The sequence below is a fragment of the Sclerotinia sclerotiorum genome, genomic scaffold (assembly GCF_000146945.2).
Source record: "Sclerotinia sclerotiorum 1980 UF-70 scaffold_3 genomic scaffold, whole genome shotgun sequence".
Classification (NCBI taxonomy): Eukaryota; Fungi; Ascomycota; class Leotiomycetes; order Helotiales; family Sclerotiniaceae; genus Sclerotinia; species Sclerotinia sclerotiorum.
Window position 1 is genome coordinate 2,431,858 of NW_001820833.1, and position 25,063 is coordinate 2,456,920.

General features: G+C 40.9%; 12 protein-coding genes across 12 annotated transcripts; 4 read left to right on the forward strand and 8 right to left on the reverse strand.

Annotated features, from left to right (window-relative positions):
• Positions 1-558: 558 nt before the first annotated feature.
• Positions 559-1,581, forward strand: SS1G_03034 (hypothetical protein; the record flags this gene model as incomplete). Its single annotated transcript, XM_001596761.1, has 4 exons — positions 559-714; positions 893-939; positions 999-1,197; positions 1,258-1,581. 4 exons carry the CDS (start codon positions 559-561, stop codon positions 1,579-1,581), a joined length of 726 nt encoding a protein of 241 aa, XP_001596811.1.
• Positions 1,582-2,470: 889 nt separating this feature from the next.
• SS1G_03035 (predicted protein) lies at positions 2,471-2,608 on the reverse strand (the record flags this gene model as incomplete). The annotated part of the gene is made up of 1 exon (XM_001596762.1): positions 2,471-2,608. The coding sequence occupies one exon, from the start codon at positions 2,606-2,608 to the stop codon at positions 2,471-2,473; it is 138 nt and encodes a 45-aa protein (XP_001596812.1).
• A 273-nt stretch (positions 2,609-2,881) lies between these two features.
• On the forward strand, positions 2,882-3,472 carry SS1G_03036 (hypothetical protein; the record flags this gene model as incomplete). Its single annotated transcript, XM_001596763.1, has 1 exon — positions 2,882-3,472. The coding sequence occupies one exon, from the start codon at positions 2,882-2,884 to the stop codon at positions 3,470-3,472; it is 591 nt and encodes a 196-aa protein (XP_001596813.1).
• Positions 3,473-3,965: 493 nt separating this feature from the next.
• On the forward strand, positions 3,966-6,088 carry SS1G_03037 (hypothetical protein; the record flags this gene model as incomplete). The annotated part of the gene is made up of 2 exons (XM_001596764.1): positions 3,966-4,327; positions 4,384-6,088. The coding sequence occupies 2 exons, from the start codon at positions 3,966-3,968 to the stop codon at positions 6,086-6,088; spliced, it is 2,067 nt and encodes a 688-aa protein (XP_001596814.1).
• A 2,026-nt stretch (positions 6,089-8,114) lies between these two features.
• On the reverse strand, positions 8,115-8,601 carry SS1G_03038 (predicted protein; the record flags this gene model as incomplete). Its single annotated transcript, XM_001596765.1, has 2 exons — positions 8,115-8,189; positions 8,512-8,601. The coding sequence occupies 2 exons, from the start codon at positions 8,599-8,601 to the stop codon at positions 8,115-8,117; spliced, it is 165 nt and encodes a 54-aa protein (XP_001596815.1).
• Positions 8,602-9,504: 903 nt separating this feature from the next.
• Positions 9,505-10,690, reverse strand: SS1G_03039 (hypothetical protein; the record flags this gene model as incomplete). Its single annotated transcript, XM_001596766.1, has 3 exons — positions 9,505-10,143; positions 10,205-10,433; positions 10,521-10,690. 3 exons carry the CDS (start codon positions 10,688-10,690, stop codon positions 9,505-9,507), a joined length of 1,038 nt encoding a protein of 345 aa, XP_001596816.1.
• A 481-nt stretch (positions 10,691-11,171) lies between these two features.
• Positions 11,172-12,540, forward strand: SS1G_03040 (hypothetical protein; the record flags this gene model as incomplete). Its single annotated transcript, XM_001596767.1, has 2 exons — positions 11,172-11,783; positions 11,836-12,540. The coding sequence occupies 2 exons, from the start codon at positions 11,172-11,174 to the stop codon at positions 12,538-12,540; spliced, it is 1,317 nt and encodes a 438-aa protein (XP_001596817.1).
• Positions 12,541-14,483: 1,943 nt separating this feature from the next.
• SS1G_03041 (hypothetical protein) lies at positions 14,484-15,652 on the reverse strand (the record flags this gene model as incomplete). The annotated part of the gene is made up of 4 exons (XM_001596768.1): positions 14,484-14,716; positions 14,909-15,044; positions 15,156-15,312; positions 15,423-15,652. 4 exons carry the CDS (start codon positions 15,650-15,652, stop codon positions 14,484-14,486), a joined length of 756 nt encoding a protein of 251 aa, XP_001596818.1.
• Positions 15,653-16,931: 1,279 nt separating this feature from the next.
• Positions 16,932-18,395, reverse strand: SS1G_03042 (hypothetical protein; the record flags this gene model as incomplete). The annotated part of the gene is made up of 4 exons (XM_001596769.1): positions 16,932-17,190; positions 17,514-17,985; positions 18,135-18,311; positions 18,383-18,395. 4 exons carry the CDS (start codon positions 18,393-18,395, stop codon positions 16,932-16,934), a joined length of 921 nt encoding a protein of 306 aa, XP_001596819.1.
• Positions 18,396-20,706: 2,311 nt separating this feature from the next.
• On the reverse strand, positions 20,707-21,274 carry SS1G_03043 (predicted protein; the record flags this gene model as incomplete). Its single annotated transcript, XM_001596770.1, has 3 exons — positions 20,707-20,718; positions 21,047-21,159; positions 21,229-21,274. 3 exons carry the CDS (start codon positions 21,272-21,274, stop codon positions 20,707-20,709), a joined length of 171 nt encoding a protein of 56 aa, XP_001596820.1.
• Positions 21,275-21,791: 517 nt separating this feature from the next.
• SS1G_03044 (predicted protein) lies at positions 21,792-21,992 on the reverse strand (the record flags this gene model as incomplete). Its single annotated transcript, XM_001596771.1, has 1 exon — positions 21,792-21,992. One exon carries the CDS (start codon positions 21,990-21,992, stop codon positions 21,792-21,794), a length of 201 nt encoding a protein of 66 aa, XP_001596821.1.
• Positions 21,993-22,938: 946 nt separating this feature from the next.
• SS1G_03045 (predicted protein) lies at positions 22,939-24,652 on the reverse strand (the record flags this gene model as incomplete). The annotated part of the gene is made up of 4 exons (XM_001596772.1): positions 22,939-22,999; positions 23,167-23,188; positions 23,646-24,082; positions 24,135-24,652. 4 exons carry the CDS (start codon positions 24,650-24,652, stop codon positions 22,939-22,941), a joined length of 1,038 nt encoding a protein of 345 aa, XP_001596822.1.
• Positions 24,653-25,063: the final 411 nt, after the last annotated feature.

Genomic DNA, 25,063 nt, shown 5'->3' on the forward strand with positions numbered 1-25,063 from the left:
CAGCCCAGGCCAACAGGGGTTCAATTGGCAGTGTAGCGACATCCTTATTGGACGAATAGATGAGCGAAGTTCCCTTTTGTCTTTCCCTTTTAAGCTGGCCGATAGCATTGATTAATGGTCAGATTATTATTGCATTGCCATTTTCTTCTGTTGAGAGTCAGTGTTCAACCATCTCATCAGAGTCTAAGCTCATGAGTCACATCCAAAGCTTTAGACTTCGCCGTTCCTTTTCTGGAAATTTCTTATTCGAATGTCAGACAAATGATACCCATTATAAGGGATGTATGGCATTTAACGTATGCCTTTTCATACCGAAGCGCTGCGATTACTGTCATTACGGGGCTTTAGGAATTTCCCAACGAATTTCTTTCGACAAGATAGAGGTGATATAAAGTATTTCTCGATCTCAGCTTGGGATTTCGTATCTTCCAAACCATTTCATTACCTTCACTCCCCTATTTACTTGCGAACAATTATCTCAGCATGTCAGAGACTACCCCCGAACTGAAAACCTACCATGGCAATTGCCATTGCGGTGATTTTAAATTTATAATCAAAATGCCTGAGATAACTACTGTTACTAAATGTAACTGCAGTATCTGCTTCAAAAAAGGATATCGATGGGTATTTCCTGGTGAAGGCTGTTTTGAGATCACCAAGGGTGAGGGAACTCTGAAGGAATATCATTTCGGACCACGTTCAATGGCTCATAGGGTAATTTCACCATTCTCTTCTTTCAAACTATGCTCATCGACCTAGTTTTGTCCAACATGTGGAACAGGTGTACAAGGTTTCCGCTACAATACTCCAGCGGGAAGGGATAATGGTATCAATGTGGGTTGGGATAATATTACACATTTCATGAAGGTTGATGGCTGATTATCACGTTTAGGTCAATTCTCTTCAAGATATTGACCAATGGTCCTTAACAGTTAATAAGTGAGCAGAACCCAACCATTTGATTCAGTCTGTAGAAAGCTCTAACGTTGAATTTTAAGACATGATGGCCTTAATCGTGAACCGCAATCCGTTGCTCCGAAATACAGTGGCGAATTACCAACAGCTAAGTTCGAAAATGAGAAGCTGTATACTGGTGGTTGTCATTGTGGTGCGGTTACCATCGCATTCAAGACTCAAGCTCCTCTCACAAAGGGACATGAATTTATTCAGGAGTGCAACTGTAGTATCTGTTGTCGAGTAAGTGTTGTCTCAAGGAGATTCCATTAACACATTAGTACACTACTAATAAATGTATAGCTTGGCACTGTCATCAGTTATGCCAGGAAAGACCAAGTGGTCATTTCGGGCACATCGAATTTGACAAACTATTCGTTTGGTCAGGGATATAACGTCTTCAGATTCTGCTCAACTTGTGGAATCACTGTCGACGTTGACAAGGACATGAGTGCAGTGTCTAAATCACCAAAAACTTGGGAATCGTGGACACCAGCGCAACGGGAAAGGTGGCCAAATATCCATCCGGTGAACTTAAGATGCTTTGAAGGGATTGAATGGGATGATATCAATATCTACAAGGCAAACTCGAGAGCGACAGATCCGCAATACGTTGTTCCAGAATAATATATCTCTCTTCGTTAAGAATGGGGAGGCGGGGAAACGCATCCGGCTGGATTGAACGACGGTAGCGGAGTGGGAGAGCATCTTTTGATAATCAGATGATATCGTAGTCCCGGGTTACGCCCTTGGGATTTACCTAGGTACTTATCAGAAAATGACTTATCGACTTATTCACCACATTTTCATATCAGTGTCGTCCGAATCTTTGCAGTGAACTAAAATACCAACCGTTGTCCCACCAGAAGAATTGCTTTCATGCACGTTGATCTATGATTGGTTATGTTTCATCCACGTGACGATCAGCCGAATTTAGAAACTTTCACATGCAAATAACCTTCAACTTTTAACTTTTTTTTGCGATAGCAACGAGCATTCTTATCGTCTCCTGAGAAATATTCGGGCCTCTCGTCTCATGGACGTTTCTCTCATTTTCATAACAATCTCGCAATCAGCATTTATTCATCCATCCTCGAATTCTTTTTTATATATACACAGATGCATACTATGAATCGAATCTTCTTACCACTCTGATTTAATACAACGACGCTTTACGTTGGGCTAAATTGAAACTAGCTACCACTACTCCGGAATCGTTCTACACCTAGACCGTATTCGACCAGCCATCATCCTTTGTCCACAAAACGGTTGCTTGCAACAATTTAGTTCAACATTTGGAAAAAATCATCTACTTTCGTACATTCATTTTATTTTGGAAACATCTTTTGCGCTATAGAATGTACTCACGATTCACCCGTCGTTCCAAACGAAATATTTCCAAGGAGGTATATCTACATCAAGACGAAATCACATCACTTCAAGATTCGGAACTTGAGATGCAGAATCAACAATATCCTCCCACTTTTACTCCAACTTCAAAAGAAGCTTCAATGCTTTACTCCATGCTTCCTACAATTGTACAATCACGTTTACCTCGCATTCCTTCGATTCGGAGTTCCGTTAATTTATATGGACTTGTGAGTGGACGGAAATCTGAAGAAATTGTATCTGGCGCAACGACACCGGGATCCATATTCTCCTCATCAGCAACGACTCTTATCGGTGCACGAAGCTCGGTTTCTATTGATGAAGAATCAACCGATAGCTATTTCACAGAAGAGTCACTACTTTCAGACGAAGACTTTCCTCAAGCAACAAAGAATAGACAGCTTAAAATGATAGAATTGTCGGAAACAAAATCAGGCATTGGATGGAAATTTGCAAGCCAAGGTTTGACTGCTACTAATTCAAAGATATACACATAATAATCGTTATTTGAACAGGATACAGTCTTCTTACCCTCTCCATGAAGGAATCATCTGCAATTTCCCAAAACACTCGATTTAGTAATACGTCCTTGGCAAGACAGCTCTACATCCATGCCTTGACCTACCTACTCCGAGCTCTTCCTTCTGATCTATCAACGGAGGAAAGCATGAGTCTACAAACCTCGATACCACAAGAAGTAGTAGAATCAATACAAGAAGAATCAAGTATCCGCGAATCTAGTCAAACATCAGATGCTGGCAACGCTCCACCGTCATTGCTCCAAAGGAGTGTTGCCGCTACCATTATTCAACTATTTATATTGTTGCAGTTTATTCTCCCTTATGTGAAATACCTACTCACTTCAGCGTATCAATACGACAGAACCTATAAAATATCCGAGAAAGTTCTGTCCCGTGGTATCGTGACGGTTGATACCATTGGAAAATCAGGCCTCGCAGTCACTGGAGCGATATATGGAATGGGTGATGGTAAAGTTGGACAAGCTCTCACGGATGCCGCCGCTTGGGTTGTTGAAGGTGTCACGGGAGGGGTACATGAAGGTGTGAGTGGAGGATTGGTTATGTTGGGTGCAAAGAATGGTACTTCAAATAAAAAAATGAAGGATTGAAGGCTTTCGGATTGTATTTGGTGGTGTAAATTTTCGTCGGTAAATGGTGATTGTGATACCCAAATATGGAGAAGGCGTTTTTCGGTTGTCGGGCCACTTTTGGGTACATAAGGATTTACTCTTCAATGAAAGAATAATATAATCATCCAACATGATCTCCTGTCTACCTATCCCGTCTCCGTAGTGAAGATGAGCATTTTTCCATTTCTGTTTTCGCTTGGCGGTGGATAAGCAAGTTAAATCACGTGACATCTAATCTCCAGTCTAGCTATCTATGTATTAGCGAATAAAAGATAAACTCATTAGCGTCAAAAAAAAGTTCTGGTGGAGGAGAAACTCGCATGTCCATTTCTTGCAGGACTTCAGCGATATCGACACTTTTAAAGCATCGCCACTTTGATCTTTATATTGTTGATTTTGAAAGATATATCTTCAATTGAGTTGTCTTTAATACCTTTTCAATCTCTATCCGTTCACGGATCAGTTTTAGATCATGTTCTCTGCTTGCAGAAGAGGCCCTGCCTCAATATCCAGAGCCCTTCGCGCAGTCCCATCAACCATTCGAATCCCTTCAACCAGACCTTCAACCCTCTCTCTTATCTCACAAAAATCTTCAATTTCCGCCTTAGAGTCAAGATGGTTACATGTTTCTGCCGTTTCACAATTACAAAGTGTTGCCACGAAAGAAGCTGCGGTTATCCAAGAAAATAAAATCATTAATCGATTCGATGAACTCACCAAGTATGGTTTGGTTCACCCAAATGTTGTCAATGAAATCACTGATACCATGAAACTCGAGACCATGACGGAAGTGCAAACCATGACAATTAACCAAGCCTTACAAGGAACTGATATGTGAGTATCAAAAAGTCCTCGAGTCAAGAAATTCATGCTAATATTTTCTGCTATAGTATTGCACAAGCACGAACTGGTACCGGAAAGACAATTGGTTTCTTGCTCCCTACTATTCAAAACATTCTTGAGAAGAGTCCTGAGCTAGCAACCCGTCAACGTTATTCCAGGGCTAGACCATCCGATATTCGCGCAATCATCATATCCCCTACTCGTGAATTGGCAGAGCAAATTGCTGTCGAAGCCGTCAAGATTACAAGAAACACCGATTTAATTGTGCAAGTTGCAGTTGGAGGATCAAGCAAGAGAGAGATGCTTAGAAAAGTTCAACGTGAAGGTTGTCACATTCTTGTGGGCACTCCCGGAAGACTCCAAGATCTTTTGATGGATGAGTACAGTCAAGTATCTGCTCCAGGATTAACAACTTTGGTTCTTGATGAAGCAGATCGACTTTTGGATGATGGATTTTCTAAAGATATCGAAAACATTGAGGCATTATTACCTAACCGCAAGGAAGTTGATCGTCAAACACTGTTATTTTCCGCTACTGTTCCAAGAGAGGTCATGCGTCTCGTTAAAAGAACGCTGAAGCCAGGTTATCAGTTTGTACAAACTGTTAAGGAAGGAGATGTCGCCACTCACGAGAGAATTCCTCAAAAGATTGCCGCTACCGTGGGTTTGGAGAACACCATACCAGCCTTGGTCGAGCTTTGCAAGAAAGGAATAGAAAAAGCTAACACCGAGGGTACCTCCCCATTCAAAGCTATTGTATACTTTAACTCAACAGCCAGTGTCCAATTGGCTGGAGAGATCTTCAAGGGCATAGATTCGCTTCATTCCGTTGAAACATCTGCTATTCACGGCAAGCTTTCACAAGAAAGAAGAACTAGAGTTACAGATAGGTTCCGTCGTGCCCAATCCGCAATTATGTTTTCTAGTGATGTTACTGCTCGAGGAATGGACTTTCCAAATGTCACTCACGTTATTCAAGTTAGTGTGCCTAGGGACAGAGATACATACATCCACCGTGTAGGCCGAACTGGAAGAGGAGGTAAAGAAGGAGAGGGATGGCTCATCATGACGCAAGCTGAGATTCCAGTCGCTCGTCGATTACTCTCTGCCCTTCCAATCACACCCGATCGTACACTAGCGACCGCTCTTGTTGACATGAAAAAAGATGCTCAATTACCAGCCGCTACAGCAGAGATCCTCAATGAAGTCGGTCAAGCAACAAAGAGAGTTGATCGTGAAGTCAAAGTTGACGCTTACATGGCAGCAATTGGCGGTGGCCGAGCAGGTCAAAACAATAGAGAATTGATGATGTCTTTGAATGACATGGTCAAGTATGGTTGGGGATGGGAAAAGCCTCCCTTGATTAGCCCTGGCATGGCGCAAAAATTAGGAGTTGCTAAGCTTCCTGGCATGAATATTGGACACGCAAGTCGCGAGGATGACGATGATTTTGGTGGTGGACGAGGATTTGGAAGTAGTAGTGATGGTGGAAGAGGCTTTGGCAGCGGTGGTGGTGGTGGTGGTGGTGGGAGAGGCTTTGGAAGCAGTGGTGGTGGTGGTGGAAGAGGCTTTGGAAGCAGTGGTGGTGGACGAGGATTCGGAGGTGGTGATCGTGGATCCAGTGGAGGAAGAGGATTTGGCGGTAACCGAAGTGGTGGAGGTAAAGGATTTGGACGAAGTGACAGAAGTGGCGGAAAGGGATTTGGTGGTGGCGGTAGTGGCGGTAGAGGATTCGGCGGCTCAAGCTTCTAAACATGCCTTGATACCAAGTTGATTGAGTCCTTTGTTTGTATACCACCACTCCCTTTCCATTTCATTCCTCTTCCTTTTCTTTTCTGCTTTTTTTTCGTCTTGTTTTATTTTTGCCGGAACTTTGGGTGTACGCACACAGTTTCAAAGAAGGATGCAAGATGCAAACCAAGAATTGAAAGAAAGAGATGAATTTCAGATTCAAACTCATGCTTGTACGATACATGAAAGAAATATTCAAATTCTTGTTTTGAAAAAATTAGCTATAGCAGATAGATAGTATGGAAACCAAAATGGATAGGTTGGGGGCGGGCTGGAGTTTGGGCGTTTTTTTTTGTTTTGCGCTCTGGTTCCGATCCGGTTCTGGTTTTTCGGGCCTGCTTTAGGAGCTTTGAAGTAAGCTGTGGTTTAGATATCTATACTTCTTTGTATACTCGAATACATACATACATGCCCATGCCATGTTACTTGACGAGTATGAGTATGAGCTGGATTCACGGATGTATGTTTGGATGTATGATGGTATACTGAGGAATGGGAAGGGGGAGTAGAAATGAGAAATTAGCAATTAGGAGAATCTATCCATGATGGTCGGTCTCAGGAGTGATTAGTTGGTTGATATAATTCTACTCTTTAAATACTTACTTAACCGAATCCCTTTCTTCTTTGAGCTTCAAAAATTAAAATTCAAGATCCTTTTACTAAAATAAGTATTTCTTTTTTTTTTTTAAAAAAAAAAGAGAAAAAAACATCATTATTCTCTATTGATTAAAAAATCTAAATTACTCTTGAAAAGAATATAAAAAGAGAGTTATCTAATTTAATTGATCAAATTTAAAAGATCGAAAAAATTAAACTATAGTTGTATATTATATGATTTTTACCCGGTTATATTAATCATTTAGGTGAATTGATTCCTATAGCTTTGTCGGTTCAGTTGATGAGTCTAGTTGATTTTAATTTTCAATTGAATGAATTGATATTAGATGGTTTAATTGTGATTGTGTTAATTCAAGATCTAATTGTCACGATTTACCATTAGGATTGATGGTGTTACGATGGTAGCAAACTGATTAATTAGGGGAGCTTAGGCCTTGTGCAAACACGATCAGATTTCATCGAATTAGTACATGATCTTGGTCACCTGAAGATCGTATGCGCACGCACCATCAGAAATCACGTGATAAAGGGCCCTAGGAGCCCTCAAAGCTCCTGGAGCTCCAGGAGCCCTGAGGAGCCAGAAAGCTCCTAGGGGCTCCCTTTATCGTTCATTATATAGTCAGAGTAGTTTCATAGTTTAGGAGCTTCGTGCTCAACTTAGTTATCAATTAGTTATCAATTAGTTATCAATTAGTTATCAATTAGTTTACCTACATTCTACTTGATCTAGTAACGACTTCATTTCCAAGTGAATACCAGTGATAAAGCCTTAACCCATAACTACCAACCGACGAACCTTAGGCAGCCGCTGCCTTTAGTATAGTATCGTTACATACTGCTTGAATTGGGAAATGGAAGGAGATGTGAATTGAGAGATGGGCACGGGAAACTGGGGAAGCGGGATCTAGGAGTAGACAACTAAGAAATTGAGAACCAGTACTATCCTCTAAAGGCCTAAAAGAAGGAAGCAGGTAGTACACTAGTCCCTCAGGTATCTTTATCCATCTAGTTAATATGTCTAGTGGCAGTCTTCATTAAAATCTGGCATGTATTCTATTCCCCAACCAAATTACCAGCGAGAAAACTCCAAGAATCAAGACAGCGGAGTACAGAATCACGAGGGAACCTTGCAAGATGTAAATCTTACAATCGTAATAATCAAATCAACCAAACCCAAGAAAAGAGATGCACATCTCGCAATTTCTATGTTACTTGCCCCCATATTACCCATTCAACTTCCAAATATTCCGAGCTAATCAACTCATCGGTCGGTCTATTCCAGGAATCCGTTGTTTCAGGTTATATATGAGGATATTATCTTTTTCTTCCATATTTGTATCCTTACACTGAGAAGTACCAAACATAAGCTTCATGCCATATTCTCCAAATTCCACATTCTAAGATTACATTTTCCATATTTCCTCATACCCTTGATTTCTATGTCCTTTTTAACTCCACCTCTCAGTTCCGTCGTTACTATGATCTTTTAAAATCTCATAAACATCTTCATCTTCATATACCATCATCAGATTCCTATGCTAGCTATTTATACCTACACCCATATTCCTATATCCCCATCATCCCTACCACTATAATCCTCCCAGAATCCAGCACTACAGGATTCCCTTCCCCACCACAAAATCCTCCTCTTCCTCCTCATACAAATCTCAAAAATCTCAAAAGTCTTACATATCCACTCTCCCGCTCTGCAACTCCCTCTCTTTCCCCTCCCCCCCTCGCTCCTAAAATAATAGATCAAAACAAACATCACTCTCATCCTCCCTCCCACAAATCCCAACCCTCGTCCCGACTTCGGTACAACTTCTCCCTCTAACCTCCCCTCTAACCCCCTCCATCCTCGGCATAACCTCGTGTAAGAATTAATTTCCTCACCAAGCGATGATGACATCCCCACTAGCTCCTAGCTCCTAGATATTCCATCCGAAAAATTTTTTGGTTGCACATCTAATAATTATCCCGACATTCATCCCGCAGCAGTCCCGACATTCATCCCGCAGCAGTCCCGATGTTCATCCCGCGGCAGTCCTAATTTTCATCCCGACGGTAGTTCCGGTGGAAATCTTAGTGCCCTTGTAAATTGAATCTTTTCTCCTTGTCCTGTACCTGTAACGAAGTATTCTTACTATCCTCATTTGAAGCTTCGGTTGTCTTATATTCCCCATCTCAATGATTTAAGATATTAAAATATCTACCAAATATCGATTATTCATCTGTCAATAATACCTTCTCTCTTTTCGCGCTAATACATTAAAAGACGTCGCAATTGTTCGGAACAAATATTCACAAATATCCCAACTCTAACTCAAACCAGCTCCACACACCGGTGGTAGGATTTGTCATTTTGAGACGAACTATACATAGGATCTTGATTAGATTAGGTAGTTTACGGTAATGTAGCAAATGCTCACTTTCAGTCCCAAAAACACACCTCATAGATGAGTCTATGCCAAAACATACAATCAATAACCTCAATACAAAAGAAACAAAAGAAATTCTTGAATACAATTTTAGTGACACCGAACTCTGAAATCCTACAATAAAATACCCTAAGGAATCTCCTCTTTCATATCCATTACGCCAAAAGATAAAACGCCATCCATGTGGTATCATATTACTCATAAGATTATTTTATTTCCTTTTCCCAAGTACGCATTTATGAAGTAGAAAATAAAAATCTTATCAAACTCCACTTGAAGAAAAGAGGCCGTGAAAAAAAAAACGAGAACACAATAAAACATCTAAGGACCCATTACAGAACGGACATCCCAGACCAGAAGTCGTTCATCCCAAGCAGTACTTGCACACCAACCTTCACCAAAAAGACACCAATCAACACCAGTCGCGAATTCGGTATGAACATCCATACGACCCAGTTGGCGGGGCATGCTAGCATTTGATGTACCGTCTGTCCAAATACGACAAGACATATCATAACTGGCGCTTAGAAGTGTATCACTAAGATGAGGACTCCATACTAGTTTTCGAACAGCATAATCATGTCCTTGTAAAATCGCGATAGGTCCAGCTCCTGGATTACGAATATCAAAAGTTCGAATCATTTGATCAACACCAGCAGTTGCAATAACTCCATCACGATATTTATTCCAATCATGTGTGAGAGCTTCCGATGGAGGGAATATTTGTCGATTACTTCCGATTGCACCTAGGCTTCCTGTAGTTGGTGGAGGACCATGAATTGGAATGAGTGAAACTAAATGATTGGATGCAGAGGCAGGTGTACGAAGATCAAATATTCTCAAGTGCGAATCTGAGGAGACAGATGATATGACCGAAGGAGAATGAGGAGAGAAAGCAGTACTGTATGTGCAAGAGTGTGTAGGCAATGTAAGCAACGAGCTTTGGCGATTCGGATTCCACTGATAACGAAGGAGTTAGCGATATTCTGTATGAGAAGAATATACTCAGATATATTCATACCAATTTGATTGTACCATCCCAAGAACTCGAAACAAATGTATCCTTTGAAACCAAGTTCCAATGAACAGCAAAGACTTCACGGCTATGCTCATGGAAGTTTCCAACTGGAAATGGTTCATTGAGTGCGGTATCGAATAGCTTTACACTTCCATCACCACATGCAACAGCGACTTGATTTTCGTTTGATTCGGACCATGATAAATCGTAAATAGAATCTTGAGTATCGAAACTGCAAGGAGGGAAAGATAAAAGTCAGCCAAAGCTATAAAAATGGTGCATATAGAGAAATTGAACTCAAACCCCCGACATGACTTACGTTTTCTGTACCTGGATCCCTTGCGCCGTCAACATCAAGCTGTAAAGTCTCCCATTTCCCACCAGACCATAATTGGCGGAAGCAGCCACACAAATTCGATCTTCGTAGAAAGGGGAGTACTTGACAGCGGATCCCTTGAAACCTCGAGTGATAAACTCCAACATGGTCATGAAATAAAAGGTGGTGGTGGTGATCAAATGTGGTAATTGTATGGATGGAATGCTTTATTTACTCCTTATTATCATCATAACTTATCTGGATGAATTATCCGCAGTAAGGCTTGTGAACCCCCACTATGATTTTTGTATCTGGACCGAGGAGTTCGGTGATTAGATGATCCGGGGGTAAATCCAAACATGGTTTAGCTTGAGTCATACCTTTTGGAACCGAGCCGAAAACTCGGCATTCTTGTTTCTGTGTTTGTCAAGCGAAAGAATATCGGCGGCTCATAGGGCCGATTTTCTCAATGATGAAAGTCAGCTGACCACATTCGACAACATCAAATCTACCGAATGATATTACGGTTCTGATCTGTGACCGGTCAATCACCTTGCATCTTTGGCTTTTGATATTAGTACCTTACAAATAGCAAAAAGTACTCCGTCAACATCTGATCACTCTCTAGATATCTGGATACCATACTTCTCTATGATGGATGCTTTTATATCAAGAAAAAAGCGAAAGTTGTCTGGCTCTTCTTCATCACAAATCCCAGACACTATCGAACATATCAATGCTCTCAGTGTTCCGGATGATGAGTCTACAGATTTTAAGCTGGCCCTACTATCATCTTTACATCCTAACATTGAACAAGAAGTCCTTCTTGAAACTTTACTCGATCACAACGGTGAAGTCGAGAAGGCGTCGGCTTCCTTGTCAAATCCAGACACCACCTCTTTGCCAATAGCCAAGAAATCATCCGCGGTAGGATATCAAAGTTCTCTTTCTACATTTATCTCGAGTGAGAACTCCACAAAACGAGTAAAGACTCTACCTAAGAAAGGCAAAACTCTTCATTTATATTCTCCTGAAGATGTAGCAGCTCATACTCCTTGTTCTATTATACATAATTTTCTCCCGTTGGAAGAAGCCAATGGTTTGCTTGAGGAATTGTTGAAGGAAGCAACGACTTTCGATAGAATGGCTTTTAAGTTGTTTGATAATGTAGTTACGAGTCCTCACACAGCTTGCTTTTATGTTGAAAGTCTGGAAGAAGAAAAGGCTCAGAAGACTGAATATATCTATAATGGTGATCTTTTAACGGTGAGCAGAATTCAGCGCTCAAAACTTTGGATTGCTGACCGATGACTTGCAGGACGTTCGTCAACTAACTCTACAAATGAGGAAGATCTCACCCAAAGTTCAGGATGCTGTCAATTCAGAAGTCGCAAAACGAATTAAAAAACATTATCCTAATGGCCAAAAGCTCAAGTACCAATCACCTGAAAAATGGAAACCCAACGCAGCATTTGTGAACTGCTATAACGGTGGCGCAGAAAGTGTGGGATACCATAGCGATCAGCTCACCTACCTTGGACCACGTGCGGTGATTGGGTCAATATCTTTGGGTGTTGCCCGCGAATTTCGTGTCCGACAAATTTTTCCCCAGGAGATAGATTCGACGGAAAAAAGCAAAGAATCATCCGATGCAGAAGGTCAAATCGCTATTCACCTTCCACATAACTCCTTGTTGGTCATGCATGCCGAAATGCAAGAAACTTGGAAACATAGTATTGCACCAGCACAAGCCATAGATCCTCATCCAATTTCGGGAAATAGACGAATCAACATCACCTATCGAGATTATAAACCTTCATTACATCCTAAATTCACGCCAAAATGCAAATGTGGGGTACCTACTGTCTTGAGGGTTGTCCAAAGAAAGAAGGAGAATTTGGGTCGATATTTTTGGATGTGTCATGCTGGAAATGTTCCTGGAAAAGAAGGGTGTACATATTTTGAATGGGCCGAATTTGATGATGATGGTAATCCGGTGTGGAATAACAAAAATGGGGATTGAGGCTGGAATTAGTGGCCCGAAAAGTTAAATCGAGGGCTCATGGCTGGGCATGGAGAAATCAAGATCGCAGTACCATAGCCAGGGATAATCTATATTTCACCCCGGTAAACAGCAATGGTCAATCTGGCATAGCTGAAGACAGGACTGGTAATACACAATGATGTGTCTCAGTTCCGAAAAGATACCAAAGGAATCAATTTACGACCACAAACAACAATGGAAAATTCATTAGAACTTCTTATATTCTAAAGTGTTCATAGTATAAGATCTATAAAACCAGTAACCAATCAATTTTCTTGCGCTAAAAGCATTCTATCCTATTCATTACCTACCCCACTTGTAGAGATACAACCGTTGATACCTGAATTGTAAGACTCACTTTCCTTTTTTGCGTCATCATGCAACGTACGGTCCATCTCCTCCATTCATCACCATCATCCCTCCCCTCCTTCCTTTTTTTCTCATGTTCGTTCACCTTTCCACCCTCATGCACTTCCGTACTTACAACATCAAAAACACAAGTGCATAACCGTGTATGTATCCTTTGATGCATTTAAAAGCAAATGATGACAAAATAAGTACGACCATGTCAGCCGAGCGGTTAACATCATTGGTTACTGATGAGAAATACCTCCCTGAGTGAGCCCCTGAGAGGGCATTTGGCACGTGATCTTTGACTATGATTCTTAAATTATATTATATATCTAATTGATCACAATATCATGGAATTTTAGAACCCTGGGATGGATCTATAGATGATGCTATGAACCCAATCCCACGCCCACATGTAGCTTAGCCCAGTAAATCCTACACCCACAGTTTGTTCGTTTTGAACATAAACGTGGACAAGAAAAATATTATGTCATACAAATTAAAAAATCATTTTTTGATAATTTTTTATCTTTCCATTTGTATTTATTAGAGGATATCAAAGAGCATCTAACGATGCTATCGATGAATTTTTTTACTATCAATTAAAGCTTCTATATTGATTCCGCTTTCGAGATTCGATTTTTGATGAATGGGGAAGTTGCGAGTCTTTAATTGATGTTAATCGGGTAATTTCTGGGAGTGTAAGGTTATCATGTGGTTGTCTGAAATGGAAAAGTATATATATATGGGGGTTTATATAGGAAACCCATGTTATTGTTAAATATCAATGAATAATAACTATTATACGGAGTAGTGACTTGTAGAATTGAAATCTTATTAAGTAAATATTATAGTACTCCGACTTATTATATACGGAGGAAGTCATTGACCCAGTTAATAGTAGTGAAGTGTATTTTCGGTTAATTAATCTTATATTTGAAGTTAAGTCGTCATGTTATGACTGAAGTGAGTATGTATACTTTTTATTTTCCTATCGATAGGTACCGATAGGTATCGATATCGCTCTTTCGGATCATTATATCAAAATATCTAGGTAAGTGAATATAGCTTTTGAAGAGTTTAATCATAAATCGTGTTGCTTATAAGTAATAGAAGAAAGTGTTCATGTATATAAGAGGTTTTAAGAAGAAGTGTGAGGAACGAGATAATTTAATATAACAGTAATAAATCGTGACCTTGCAGTCAAACACAGCACAATAATAATAATTGAAGATAATGCAAAGCAAGTGCTGCGGGATATTGATCAGTTTCTCATTACACTGGAAAATGAATTATGGCTATACATGATATCTCGAGATATGATCTTGAAGTAGGTGTTGGAAGATTCTTAATTCTGTATTGGATATATTATTCCAATACACCATTCCCTCTCATCAAGCTTTACCGAGCGAACCTCGCTTCGCAACACACACATTCCATTTCATCTCATCTCTCATCCTTCCGAATTAATCAAACAAATCCTCGGATACACGCGCTATCCACTTTCATCTCATCTCATCAGCCTCACAGCACCCCCTCTTCTTTTCAACCACTCTCTCACCAGCCAATTTCTAACCCGTCCAAAGCGCAGGCCCAGGAATGGTATAATTATTCAAGGTCACATAAGGATTAAAGTAAATCCCGGGATCAGTGGCTTTGTAAAAACTAGTAGCAGGTACACCGACAGGATTAGCGGTTCCAGAACCCGTTACGTCGATGTTGAGACAGAAGGGATAGTTTTGGGCGCCGTTTGGTGTGGTGGCTCCGTGGAGCGCGATGATTTCGTGTCGGAATATGTAGTGTCCTGATTTTGTTAGTGGGGCTTGGAGGGGGGAGAAGAGGAGAGGTGGGGGGTGAGTGAAGCAGTGGGTGAGAGCGAAGAGGGTGATAGCAAAGAGGAGATAGAGACGGAGAGAGGGGATGCAATAATTAGGCATGGGAAAGGAACAAGAAGGAAAGGTGATTAGAAGATCGAGTTGAGGAAAAGGATACACACCAGCAGCAAGACTCTTTGGCACCGTAGTCGTCCAAGAACTATTCTTCGCAATTAAATCCCCCGAAGCCCAAACCTGCGTACTTAAATTAATCCCCGCCTGATCAATCTTGACAAATTTCAAATTATTTTTATTGACCTAATTGTGAATCATAACTCAATTAGTTTCATTTTCTCTCAAAATCTTCATGAAATCTTCATCATTATATCATAGTAATAGTAATAGTAAAACAGAAGAAAAATGACATACTGTCGCACAACTTCCCCCACAATTAGCAACATATGTCAATACTGGACCAATATTATGTGGCCAGGTCGTCCACTGGAACTCGACTGTTCCGCCTGCAGGAACCGTGGCGGATACATTTGCATTTACGGCGTTTTTGTGACATATGATGTCGGATGTTCTTTGGTAATAATCAGTCACCATTCACTTATCACTTCTTTCTTTCTTAAGCTCCTCATACAGAAGTCTGGAGTGAAAATGCAGATAGAACTTATACAAAGGGAGTCATACGCATATTGATCCGGCGAAATAAATCCCAAATCCAACGCCTCTTCATACCATCCCGGTGTCTGTGGATAAGGGACTTTATTAATGATGTCGTACCAGTAGGATACTTGCCAGCCGGAGGTATAGACACCGTTTGCGACAATGCCGGAGACGTAGCCGTGGGCTTGGGTTGTGGGGAGGAGAGAGAAGAGGGAGAAGGCGGTTAGGGCGGTTAGGGATGAGAGGGGAATCATGCTGAGTGTGGTGTTTGGATGTGCTTGGGTTTGCGGGATGTGAGTTGTGGTTCTAAGACATTGTATGAGCGGGTTTGAGAAGATTTATATAGCTGATGTAGATGCTGATGTTGAGGAGAGAAATTGCGAATTCCTTGGAAATGAGAGAATGAAGCGTGTGACCAATTCTCTAAGATGCAATATGGCTATATAGTAGTACCTAGTCATGTATTAATTGATAATATAAAAGATATAGTAACACTTACTCCACGTATTGATGGAAAATCCGGGGTAGTGGGGGCGCGTTCTAAATGCAATATATGGATAGAAGGATCATTGGTGCGACCTCTCCTAAATCCGGGGAAGATATATGAAGTTGCATATATTAATGTAGCATCTCAACATAGGTTTGTCGTTGTCAATGTCGCCAAGACGGTTAAAGTTGTCCCCATTTTATATTGCGCGGAATTTCGGAACGTCGAGGCGGATGCAATATCGGCATCGCCGTAGCATGCCGCAATTTCACTTAAAAGTGTTAAAGGATATTGGAAGCTGAAGAAGTTTGTGAGTTTTTGGTTTGTCGTCGTAGTTATAGAGATACATAGCTTGAAGGTTTTTTGTGGGATTAGGTACGTGTTGCATTTGCTTCAGTTCGCAGTTGAACTAGAAGTTTTGCGGTTTAAAGTCCCGCAAACTAAAAGTCTCCAGGGGATGGCAGTTATATATTCTGTTTTGCCGATTATCCTTAGAATCCCTGGAATGTGAAGGCATCTTTGGAAACATGGGCCTTCTTTCCGGTTCGACGGAATCAGGGTATAAAGTTTGAGCAATCCCTTAACGAAGCTGCCCCCTGATCAGGTGCGGCAATTTGCATGTTAGCCGTGACGGCCCAGGACGGTCTTCTTATCTCCAAATTCCTCGACTCTTGGTCCAATAATACATACTCCGTTGAATCCATCAGATGCCGCGTGATTATGATTTGTCTTTTCCTTGGTATGATGAAATGATTTTAACTAAAACTTCGTGAGCATCACACGAACTATCGCTTGTGTTTTATTCAAAACTTGGTACTATTGTAAAGCAGATTCGGATATTAAATAGTTAAACAGCTTCTTAAAATCAGACCCTAACTAAAGAAAGACTACCATCATCAAACTTTGACCTGAAAGATATAGTTCTATTTTTGGTTGAATCAGTGGTTAAAATTTTACCCAATTTAGCTTCATCGTTCAACCACAATCCAAACAGCAAAGACTCGTTTTCCTGCTCGGTTTTCATTTTCGTTAAATCTAATTGATGATTAGACTAAGGTTATGACATGTTGCTCATCATCAAACTCATGTCTCTCCCTCGGAATATATGCACTCTCCTCTGCATGATTTGTTCTGTCGTCGTAAACTACCTCGGAAAAATTTATGAATTTGTGATGAAAGGGGGAATGCTTCAATGCACCAATTCTTTCGTATTCACCTTGGGAACTTCCGGTACGCCTCGAAATTACTCCCCCTGTATCCATGAGCCTCAAGATAAACGGGCACGTTTCAGTGTCCACCATATCGCTAGGATAGAAGTTAAAAAACAGCTTGTCATCTCAAATCCATTTCGCATGGTCACTCTGTATTCCTCGGGAATTTTTGCAACTAGCAGTGGAGGACACGACAACCAAAGTACTGCATTCGGCATGTCACCGAATGGATCATCAGACCTTGGTCTCTCCAGCTTCAAGACCTTCGATACCTTATGCCCATTTACATCTTCATTCATTGGTGCGAAACGCGTATTGAGGGAGGCCCATGACCATGTCGGGGCTCGCTTAGGGAGAACCTTTTCAGGCGGCCGATCATGACAATACCACCAGCACAGTTCTATCAAATTGTCGTACCATATTCCAGCACAATACCCGTCTTTATTTTGGGACCACATGGTCTGTGCAATTCCGGCTAGTGCAATGAGTCTACCCTTTTCGTAGGTTAACCTACGGTTTGAGTAACGACTGATGATATTGGCCCAATTTTCGATTGAAAGTGGCTCTTTGCCTCGCATGAAATCTCCCTTGAAACCAAAAGGCGAGGTTTCGGAAGCAAATTTAGTATGGCATTCCCAGAAGACCTCGTCTCGAGTAAAGTGTACTGCCCGTGGAGATAGTAAGCGCTCCTGCAAGGTCCAGCCTCGACTTTCCAAAGGACGGGGATTATTGACACGGTGTGGATCCGGTGTCTCGGACATGATATCATACTCAAAATTGGTATTATTATCAATTTTCAGAGAGAAATGGCATCTCGGTAGATCCTTGCGTTTGAAGAAACATCCTTGGCTGCTGTCCCTGGCACTGGATGCAGCAATATTGAGCAGACCTAGAACATTGTGAAATTAGTAAGTGGACATTAGAGGAGCCTATTAAAAAGAATTCGAAGTCAATTGAATAGCAAGAATTGAATAAATTACCAAAAATGAAATTTTTATAGGAAACTAGATGCAAGATGAAAGACGCAATAAAACTTACAACCGCCATAAAAATTGGCCATAGTGGCGGATTCTTTGGCCCAGTCTTGTTCATCATCTTGTATAATACAGAGCGAATCAATCCAAATGTATCTAATGTCCAACCTTTTACAAATTTCAATTGCATCCCGAAAGGTTTTGGGAAGCTCGGTCGTTCTGATTTCTGACAAGTAGTTTTCTAGGGTTGATCTCGTTAATTTTAAGATTCCCTTTTCCGAGGTGCCCCAACAGTGGCTTAACGTGGCATACTGAACAGAGTCATCTTTGAAAGAGCTGCTTAATCGCAATCGGACAATGGGAACATGTAGATCAATAAGCCTCGTTGGTATAAAACCTTGCAACCAATTGTTACAGTTTGGGTGCAATCTCTGACATGCATTGAACCATTCTTTCACCAGTGGTAGCGACTGACTAGTGTTTGATATTTTATCAGTGTTTTCAACTACCGTATTATCTGAAGTAGCAGGCGGTAGTGTCAGTACTATGCAAGTCTGCAACAACTCCAAGCATAAGGATACGTCCATCTCAGACCAGCTTTCCCCTGTTGAAAATACTGAAAATGAATCCAACATCTTCAACATTGGTTGGCTACTAGTCAATCTCCTCTTCTCCACTATACTATTATGACAACGTAAAGTACTTATTCACACCGAGAACTCACAAATTTCAGGGGCTTTTCTATTTTTACCCGAAATTGAAGTGATTCAAACCGCCCACAGCGATCCATCTCGTGATGATTTGGAAATCTTAGTTCGACATAACTTCGGGCCTTATCGAGACGTTGTAGGCTGATTTCAGCACTCGGTAAAGCAGTTTCTCCAAAGTTGGCCTTCCATTTACAGATGTATTCTGAAATCAAAGCTCTCGTTTGACTCCCGGAGCAAAACAAAGCGCACAAAGAGCAACCATGCTTTGCGGACCGAAGTAGGGCTAAAGGGCCCTGAACATGGGTGGCATCTATCCTCCATTCAGTGTGCCCTAATTCAAGGACCATTCTCTGGCAATAATGGCATAGCCTTGATAACGGTATAGTGCTGCTCGAGGGTAGATTATCCAGAACATGGTCAAAAGAATGATCCGAGTCATCTTCACGCTGCTCATCACTGCTTGTTTCCCCACCATCGAGAAATGAATCAAAATCGAATTTATAGGACATGGCTTGATCAATTAGTTAGCGCGGTCCATCGTATCAAAGACACAATTTAAAGTCGAAAGTGGTGTGTGATTTTTCGAAAGCGGCTGACATTTTAACAGCTTGAGAGGACACGTAAGCGCCGCTAATCCAACCAATACTTTGGAGAAGTATCTACCGAACGTAACCGAGATAAAAAGAGCCTCACACTGGACCGAGAGCCAAAACGGATTTTCACAATCGTAATTTAGTATTCATCTAAATTTGGATAAGACTTTTGACTTTCGATATTGTACGTTTTTCGACACAACTCCTATTACAATAGCATGCACAGCTCAAATTCAGTTCACACCACTATAATTAACTTATATTTACTTGACACTGCTCCGTGCAGCTATACACCAATCCCGAAAATGTTGAGCCGAGGTTTATTGCTGACCAGGTGAGGGAGCCTTCACCGCTGGCTTCCTAGATGAAGAATTCTTGAACATAGGTATTGTAAATGGAAGGAACTATGCTTTCTTACTGGGAACAATTAAATCAAATCTTTCTTACATGAACAGTCGCGGACGGCTGCTCCTGTGGTAGATATGCACAAATTTACTGCAGAATTTAATAGACAGTGCTCTATTAAGCTCCATCCTAGTTTGGTGGAGCTAGAACGGAGACTGCAGTTGTCGGCATTATCTTCAATAAAGAAGCCATATAAAATATCCTCCTATTAAGTTTTCGACGTAAAGAGATATTGAGGACGTTGATATACAGAGTAAGATTAGTGAATTTATGTACCTCCCATCGTATCTCACTTCCCTCTCGATGGTATGATATCATACATTATTTGTAGTGGACACTATAAATACAGTTTCCTATGGAGTAAAGGTGTCTAGTTTTTTTTTGAGCTAGCTATCTCAAGTACAAGGGCTATTTTAGTGCAATCTTATTTATTATACTATTATTTATTTAATGTAATATAATAATGAGTAATGCTAAATTTCAATATCAAAATTATTTCGGTGATATCATTTAATTTTCAAAATAATAGAATTTGAAAAAATGTTTTTATTATAATACATCATTCAAGATTTTTTAATAATTAAAATAATTTATAGAAATTGATGGATTATATGATTGTTACGCCTGGTAACAGGAAACTCTCACGTACAATCAATATTACGTGACTGGCTCAGTAAGGATCAGTGAGCTCAGTACTGAGCCGCATTGATCCTACTGAGTAGGTATAGGCACGAAGGTCTATATAATCTAGATGGATTTCCTTTGTATAGAGCTTCGTGCTCAAGATCAATCATTTAGTATACTCTACTATTAGTTACGAATTGCATCACTGTCATTACTTAAGTCCCTGCTTGACGCCTAGTCATAAACCACTTCGAGAGCCTAGAGCACTTCCACGTGATCTAGACGGCAAACCTCGTAACATCATTCAGAAGCCATACTAAAATTATATTAGAAAAGGCTGTCGAGTGATAACTAGTTTCTTGATAAGCTAAATACCTCTATTGTGTGGCAGCCACGCAATGCGTGGTAGATTGCGGGGTCGTGGGGGCGATCTAATCTACAGCAAACAGGGGAGTAAGATGATGAATAACGCATATGATTGCCGGATGCATGCATCCAGCTGCAAAAGTCTGCTAAGCATATCCTATGAGACACCAAGGTCGGCCATAATGCCGGCCATTATCCTGACTACAAATTAACTGGACAAATCTTGCACGCAAATAAATTAGCAGTTATCAGCGAGGCTATACGAAAAAAGAACATACCGTCACCAAAGGCCTAGCACTTTCAATATCATCACATACACCGAAAGTAGGCGTAACAACCTCCTCTTCATCCACATTTGGAGGATAGCATTTCCACATCTTGTCACCACATACTACACTCCCATCAAAAAATTTCTGTTCTTCGCAGGTTTAATCGTGTCCTTCAACTTTGCCAAAAGTACCTGGCGCTCTTCTCTCTGCACCTCCATTTGGTCGACCACTAGGCATGTTTTTAACACGGGTTTCAGTTGTCGTGACTTTTCGTCGTAGTTGCATGGTAACTCGGAGTTGGGAATAATCGCAAGGAGTGGAATGAGACTATTATACAGACGGAAAACCTCGGTGCAGTCTATATTTAGATTATGATACAACCTAGTGCCACTATGTACGCATCATAATTCACTACACCTGGTTTGCGAGGATAACTCCAGATAAGTATTACTTCTTTATTTGGAACTGGAGAAGCAGTGCTGGCACACGATGTAGTTGATGAAGTTGTTGGCTGTGAAATTGAGAATACATTAGACTCGATAATTTCGTGAAACCGGCTGGCACGGAGATAGTGTAGTGGATTGGCACCTATAATGGCAAGTCAAGCCTCGAAGTTGGTGGCTGAAGTGCTAATAGCAATGGATATTCCTCTTTGCCACAAGCCAATGCCCATCAACAACGTAACATCATGGCATTACTTTTTTGAGATCTCACGCCTGATACACGGAATAAGATTCACGGAGCGCTGCAAATTTTAATAAATTTGACTCTCATTCAAGATATGAGGCACTGATTCGTCACTCGTTTGCGAAGACATGTTCAAACTAGGCACCGGTATTCTCGGATCACGAAAACTTGAGAGCCCCCAAAGCGAGGTACTCCAAGGAGATAATATCGTAGGTGAACATCTTCCTTGATACCCACTTCTCATGCTTTCCCCATCAGAGACTGCCATTGATTGACCTGCCACTCGGCAGTTTAAAGAGATTTTATTGCACTCTCAATGGGCTTTTGCCCAAGCCCGGTGCAGGGCATTTGATTATATGACAAAGACATGATACATGTACTTTTTTAACCAAATTTGAAATATTCTACCCAAAATAGATGTCCAGCAAGCTGCCAAAGTACCAGACAAAAGCGATTGTGTTCTGGGCTCTGCGTAAACTATTAACCCAAAAGGCGCGTATTGGCAGATCAGACTTTACCTCTCGTTCTTAAGATAAGCTATACGCTATACGCTATACGATATGACTTCGAATGGAATGTAGATATAACTGGATTAATGTGGACAACGATAAAGAGTGTGACTATGAATATAAGGCGAGAGTTGTGCAGTAAGGGATACAATACACCTATTTGACGGACCTTAGATGTTTGATAGTATATCATTGCACGAGATAAGCTTTTCTTTTGGGAGCCCTAAGGAATAAAGGTGACGAAAACTGGTACCTTGCATCCAAACGATGAATTCATGATCAAAGATAAAGAATTCGCTGTATTGTACGAAGTCTGCCATTTTTTGTTCCTGCGGTAGCAAATCGCACGTGTTTGCCAAGCATATTAGATGTTGCCATTAAAGCAAAATAGGTGAACTAGGCGCGAGTGCCGCTGTCGGCGGCTGAAGCGAGCGGCAATAAGGTGGAATGTGTTCATATCCGATATAAGCTTTCCATATGAAGACTTAGCACCTCCGCGGGTAGTAATGATGTATTGAGATTGAGCATTTGTTTGTGCTTTTGTGCTTAACCCTTGTGTGAAGTAGACAGTTTAAGCACACTGCTATTTGATCTGGTCTTGAGGGAAATTAGAGGGCCTGGTGGTGTGGAGTTTTTCAGCATCGAACAGCTTCTAAAAAGGCGAAGGAAAAGTATCACAATGAAAACTGGACAGGATACCACTTTTCAGAGTATGCTGCAAACATCCTTCAAATCCTCGATCATTGCTGCTCTTGCACCTTTAACGCTGAAGTAGATAAGGGGAGTATGTAGCAATGTTGTTAATTTCACACGGGATCAATTAATATTATGAACAATGCTTTTAGACTGACAACCTTAAGCGCTGACTCTCGGTTAGCAAGGCATAGACGAAGGAACAGTTATTGCACTCCCCACGTCTGACATTGCACTTACAAGGTAATAAGATATGCCTTTTCTAGATTTTCATTGGTAATATATTCACTTGACCCCAGAAGACGACTCCGAGATTGAAAAAGTCATTGGAGAGAGGTAATAGTTGAGCCACAGCTCGTCGCACATTACCTGAATTCGTGACAAAATCCCCATACAAAAACTACAATGTCTTGTATAAACTTAAATAGCGAATAACTCTTTCAAAATCCAAATTGGATAAAATTAATGTTTCCAAATAACGTTTTCAAAAGCTTCCTTCTTTTTCGAATTGAATTATTCATAATTCTAGAAAATAAAACAATTATAAATAAATCATTTGTTTTTTATTTAGATTTTACTGAATTATATATATAAAGATTTAAAAGAATTTAGAATTTTTATCGATGTATTAAAATGTTAACAGGGATTTCAAAAGTTGAAGAAATGATACTTTTTGATATAATAACATTAGAAATACCCCGAGCTGCGGTCCCACTTACCAAATGATATAGAACAGGGCAAATTTGTCAATGGGGAATCATAAATCTCTAGGCTGAAAGGAAGCAGTAAACGAAACTTTTCAGGCCTAGTCACCTCTCTTATAGGCTGCAAAACCAAAGCCTTTTCCTCTTCCCCAAGACGCGTCCACTGATAGCTATTGAAGAACACGTCGCCACTGAGCTTTACATCAAGCACCGAAAGACCCTTCATGCTAGCTAATATTTTCCACGATTTTACCCAAAATCCCCAAGTTTGATGGCTAAAGCCTTCCAAGCCCAGAGGAATGGGCGAACCATATGGAAATCCCCAGTCTATAGTCATGGAACGGATGGCATTGAAGCGTTGAGGAAGAAGAAGACTTGGAAGGCCCCCAAGGTAACAAGCACTTATATTAAAATTGTTGCGTGAATAGAGGCAGTCGATTGCCTCTGAGTATCTAATATAAACTTAGCGGGGCTACGATACTTCTTCATTTAGATAGTACCGACATCCTGCGGCAAGTCAAGACTAAGGGGAAAACTTTACGATTTTGCCCGGGATGAGCGGCTGTTATATTTCGGTTATCGTTGGAGGGAAGCTCCGATGGCAACGGATGCAAAGAGGAGCCTTGCTGGTTCGGCTCTTCGTGGCATACTAGCTGAGTCGATTCACCGGGGCCTCCAAGAAGCGAGAAACGAAATCTTCTTCCACCGAGACACAGTTCCCAAATCGATTTCCGCAGTTCCGCAGGCAGCTTCGTCAAAAGTAAACATTGATCTTGTGTATGGGTTGTGTGTTTGCGATTTTCAGTGTCTGAAGCAGATGATAGAGGCAGCGTCAGGGCGCTATCATTCATCCTTAATGTGTAGGGAGAAGATTTCTTGAGATAGGCTTTGCCAAATCGTGAGCATGGTTTACCCAGTATGTAAAAAATTAGAACGAATAAGGCGTAAAGGCAACCGATGAAGTATGAAGCAGTGCACAGTAAAACTTCTTTCACTGCAGATCTTACCGCCCCTAGTGACATTGTTGTAAAAAGAAATCTTGAAGGGAAGAATCGTGGACCTGCGACAAAAAAGTGGCAAGTTTAGAAGGGTAACGCTTGATATGTGATTTTATTTTCAAACCAAAAGATTCTCGTGAGGTAACTTGTTCCTTTATGTTAGGTGTCTGTTGGTGATACGAATGTGCCCAGCAATGCAGATGACATGTTTCAATGCGTCATGGCTAAATGTGGCGGTGGCTGACACGTAAGATCTTACCAATGACTCGAAAAATAATTCACTACCTGCATAGGTATCAACAGTTGAAGAAAATCATTGCTTAAACCAGGTCTGAACGTTTCATGTTAAATGGCAGGCACTGGCTGCCAAACACGAGCTCGTGTAAGAGACTGCAAGTGTGCGTATAAAGAGGGCAGCCTAGGAATTTGAGCGTC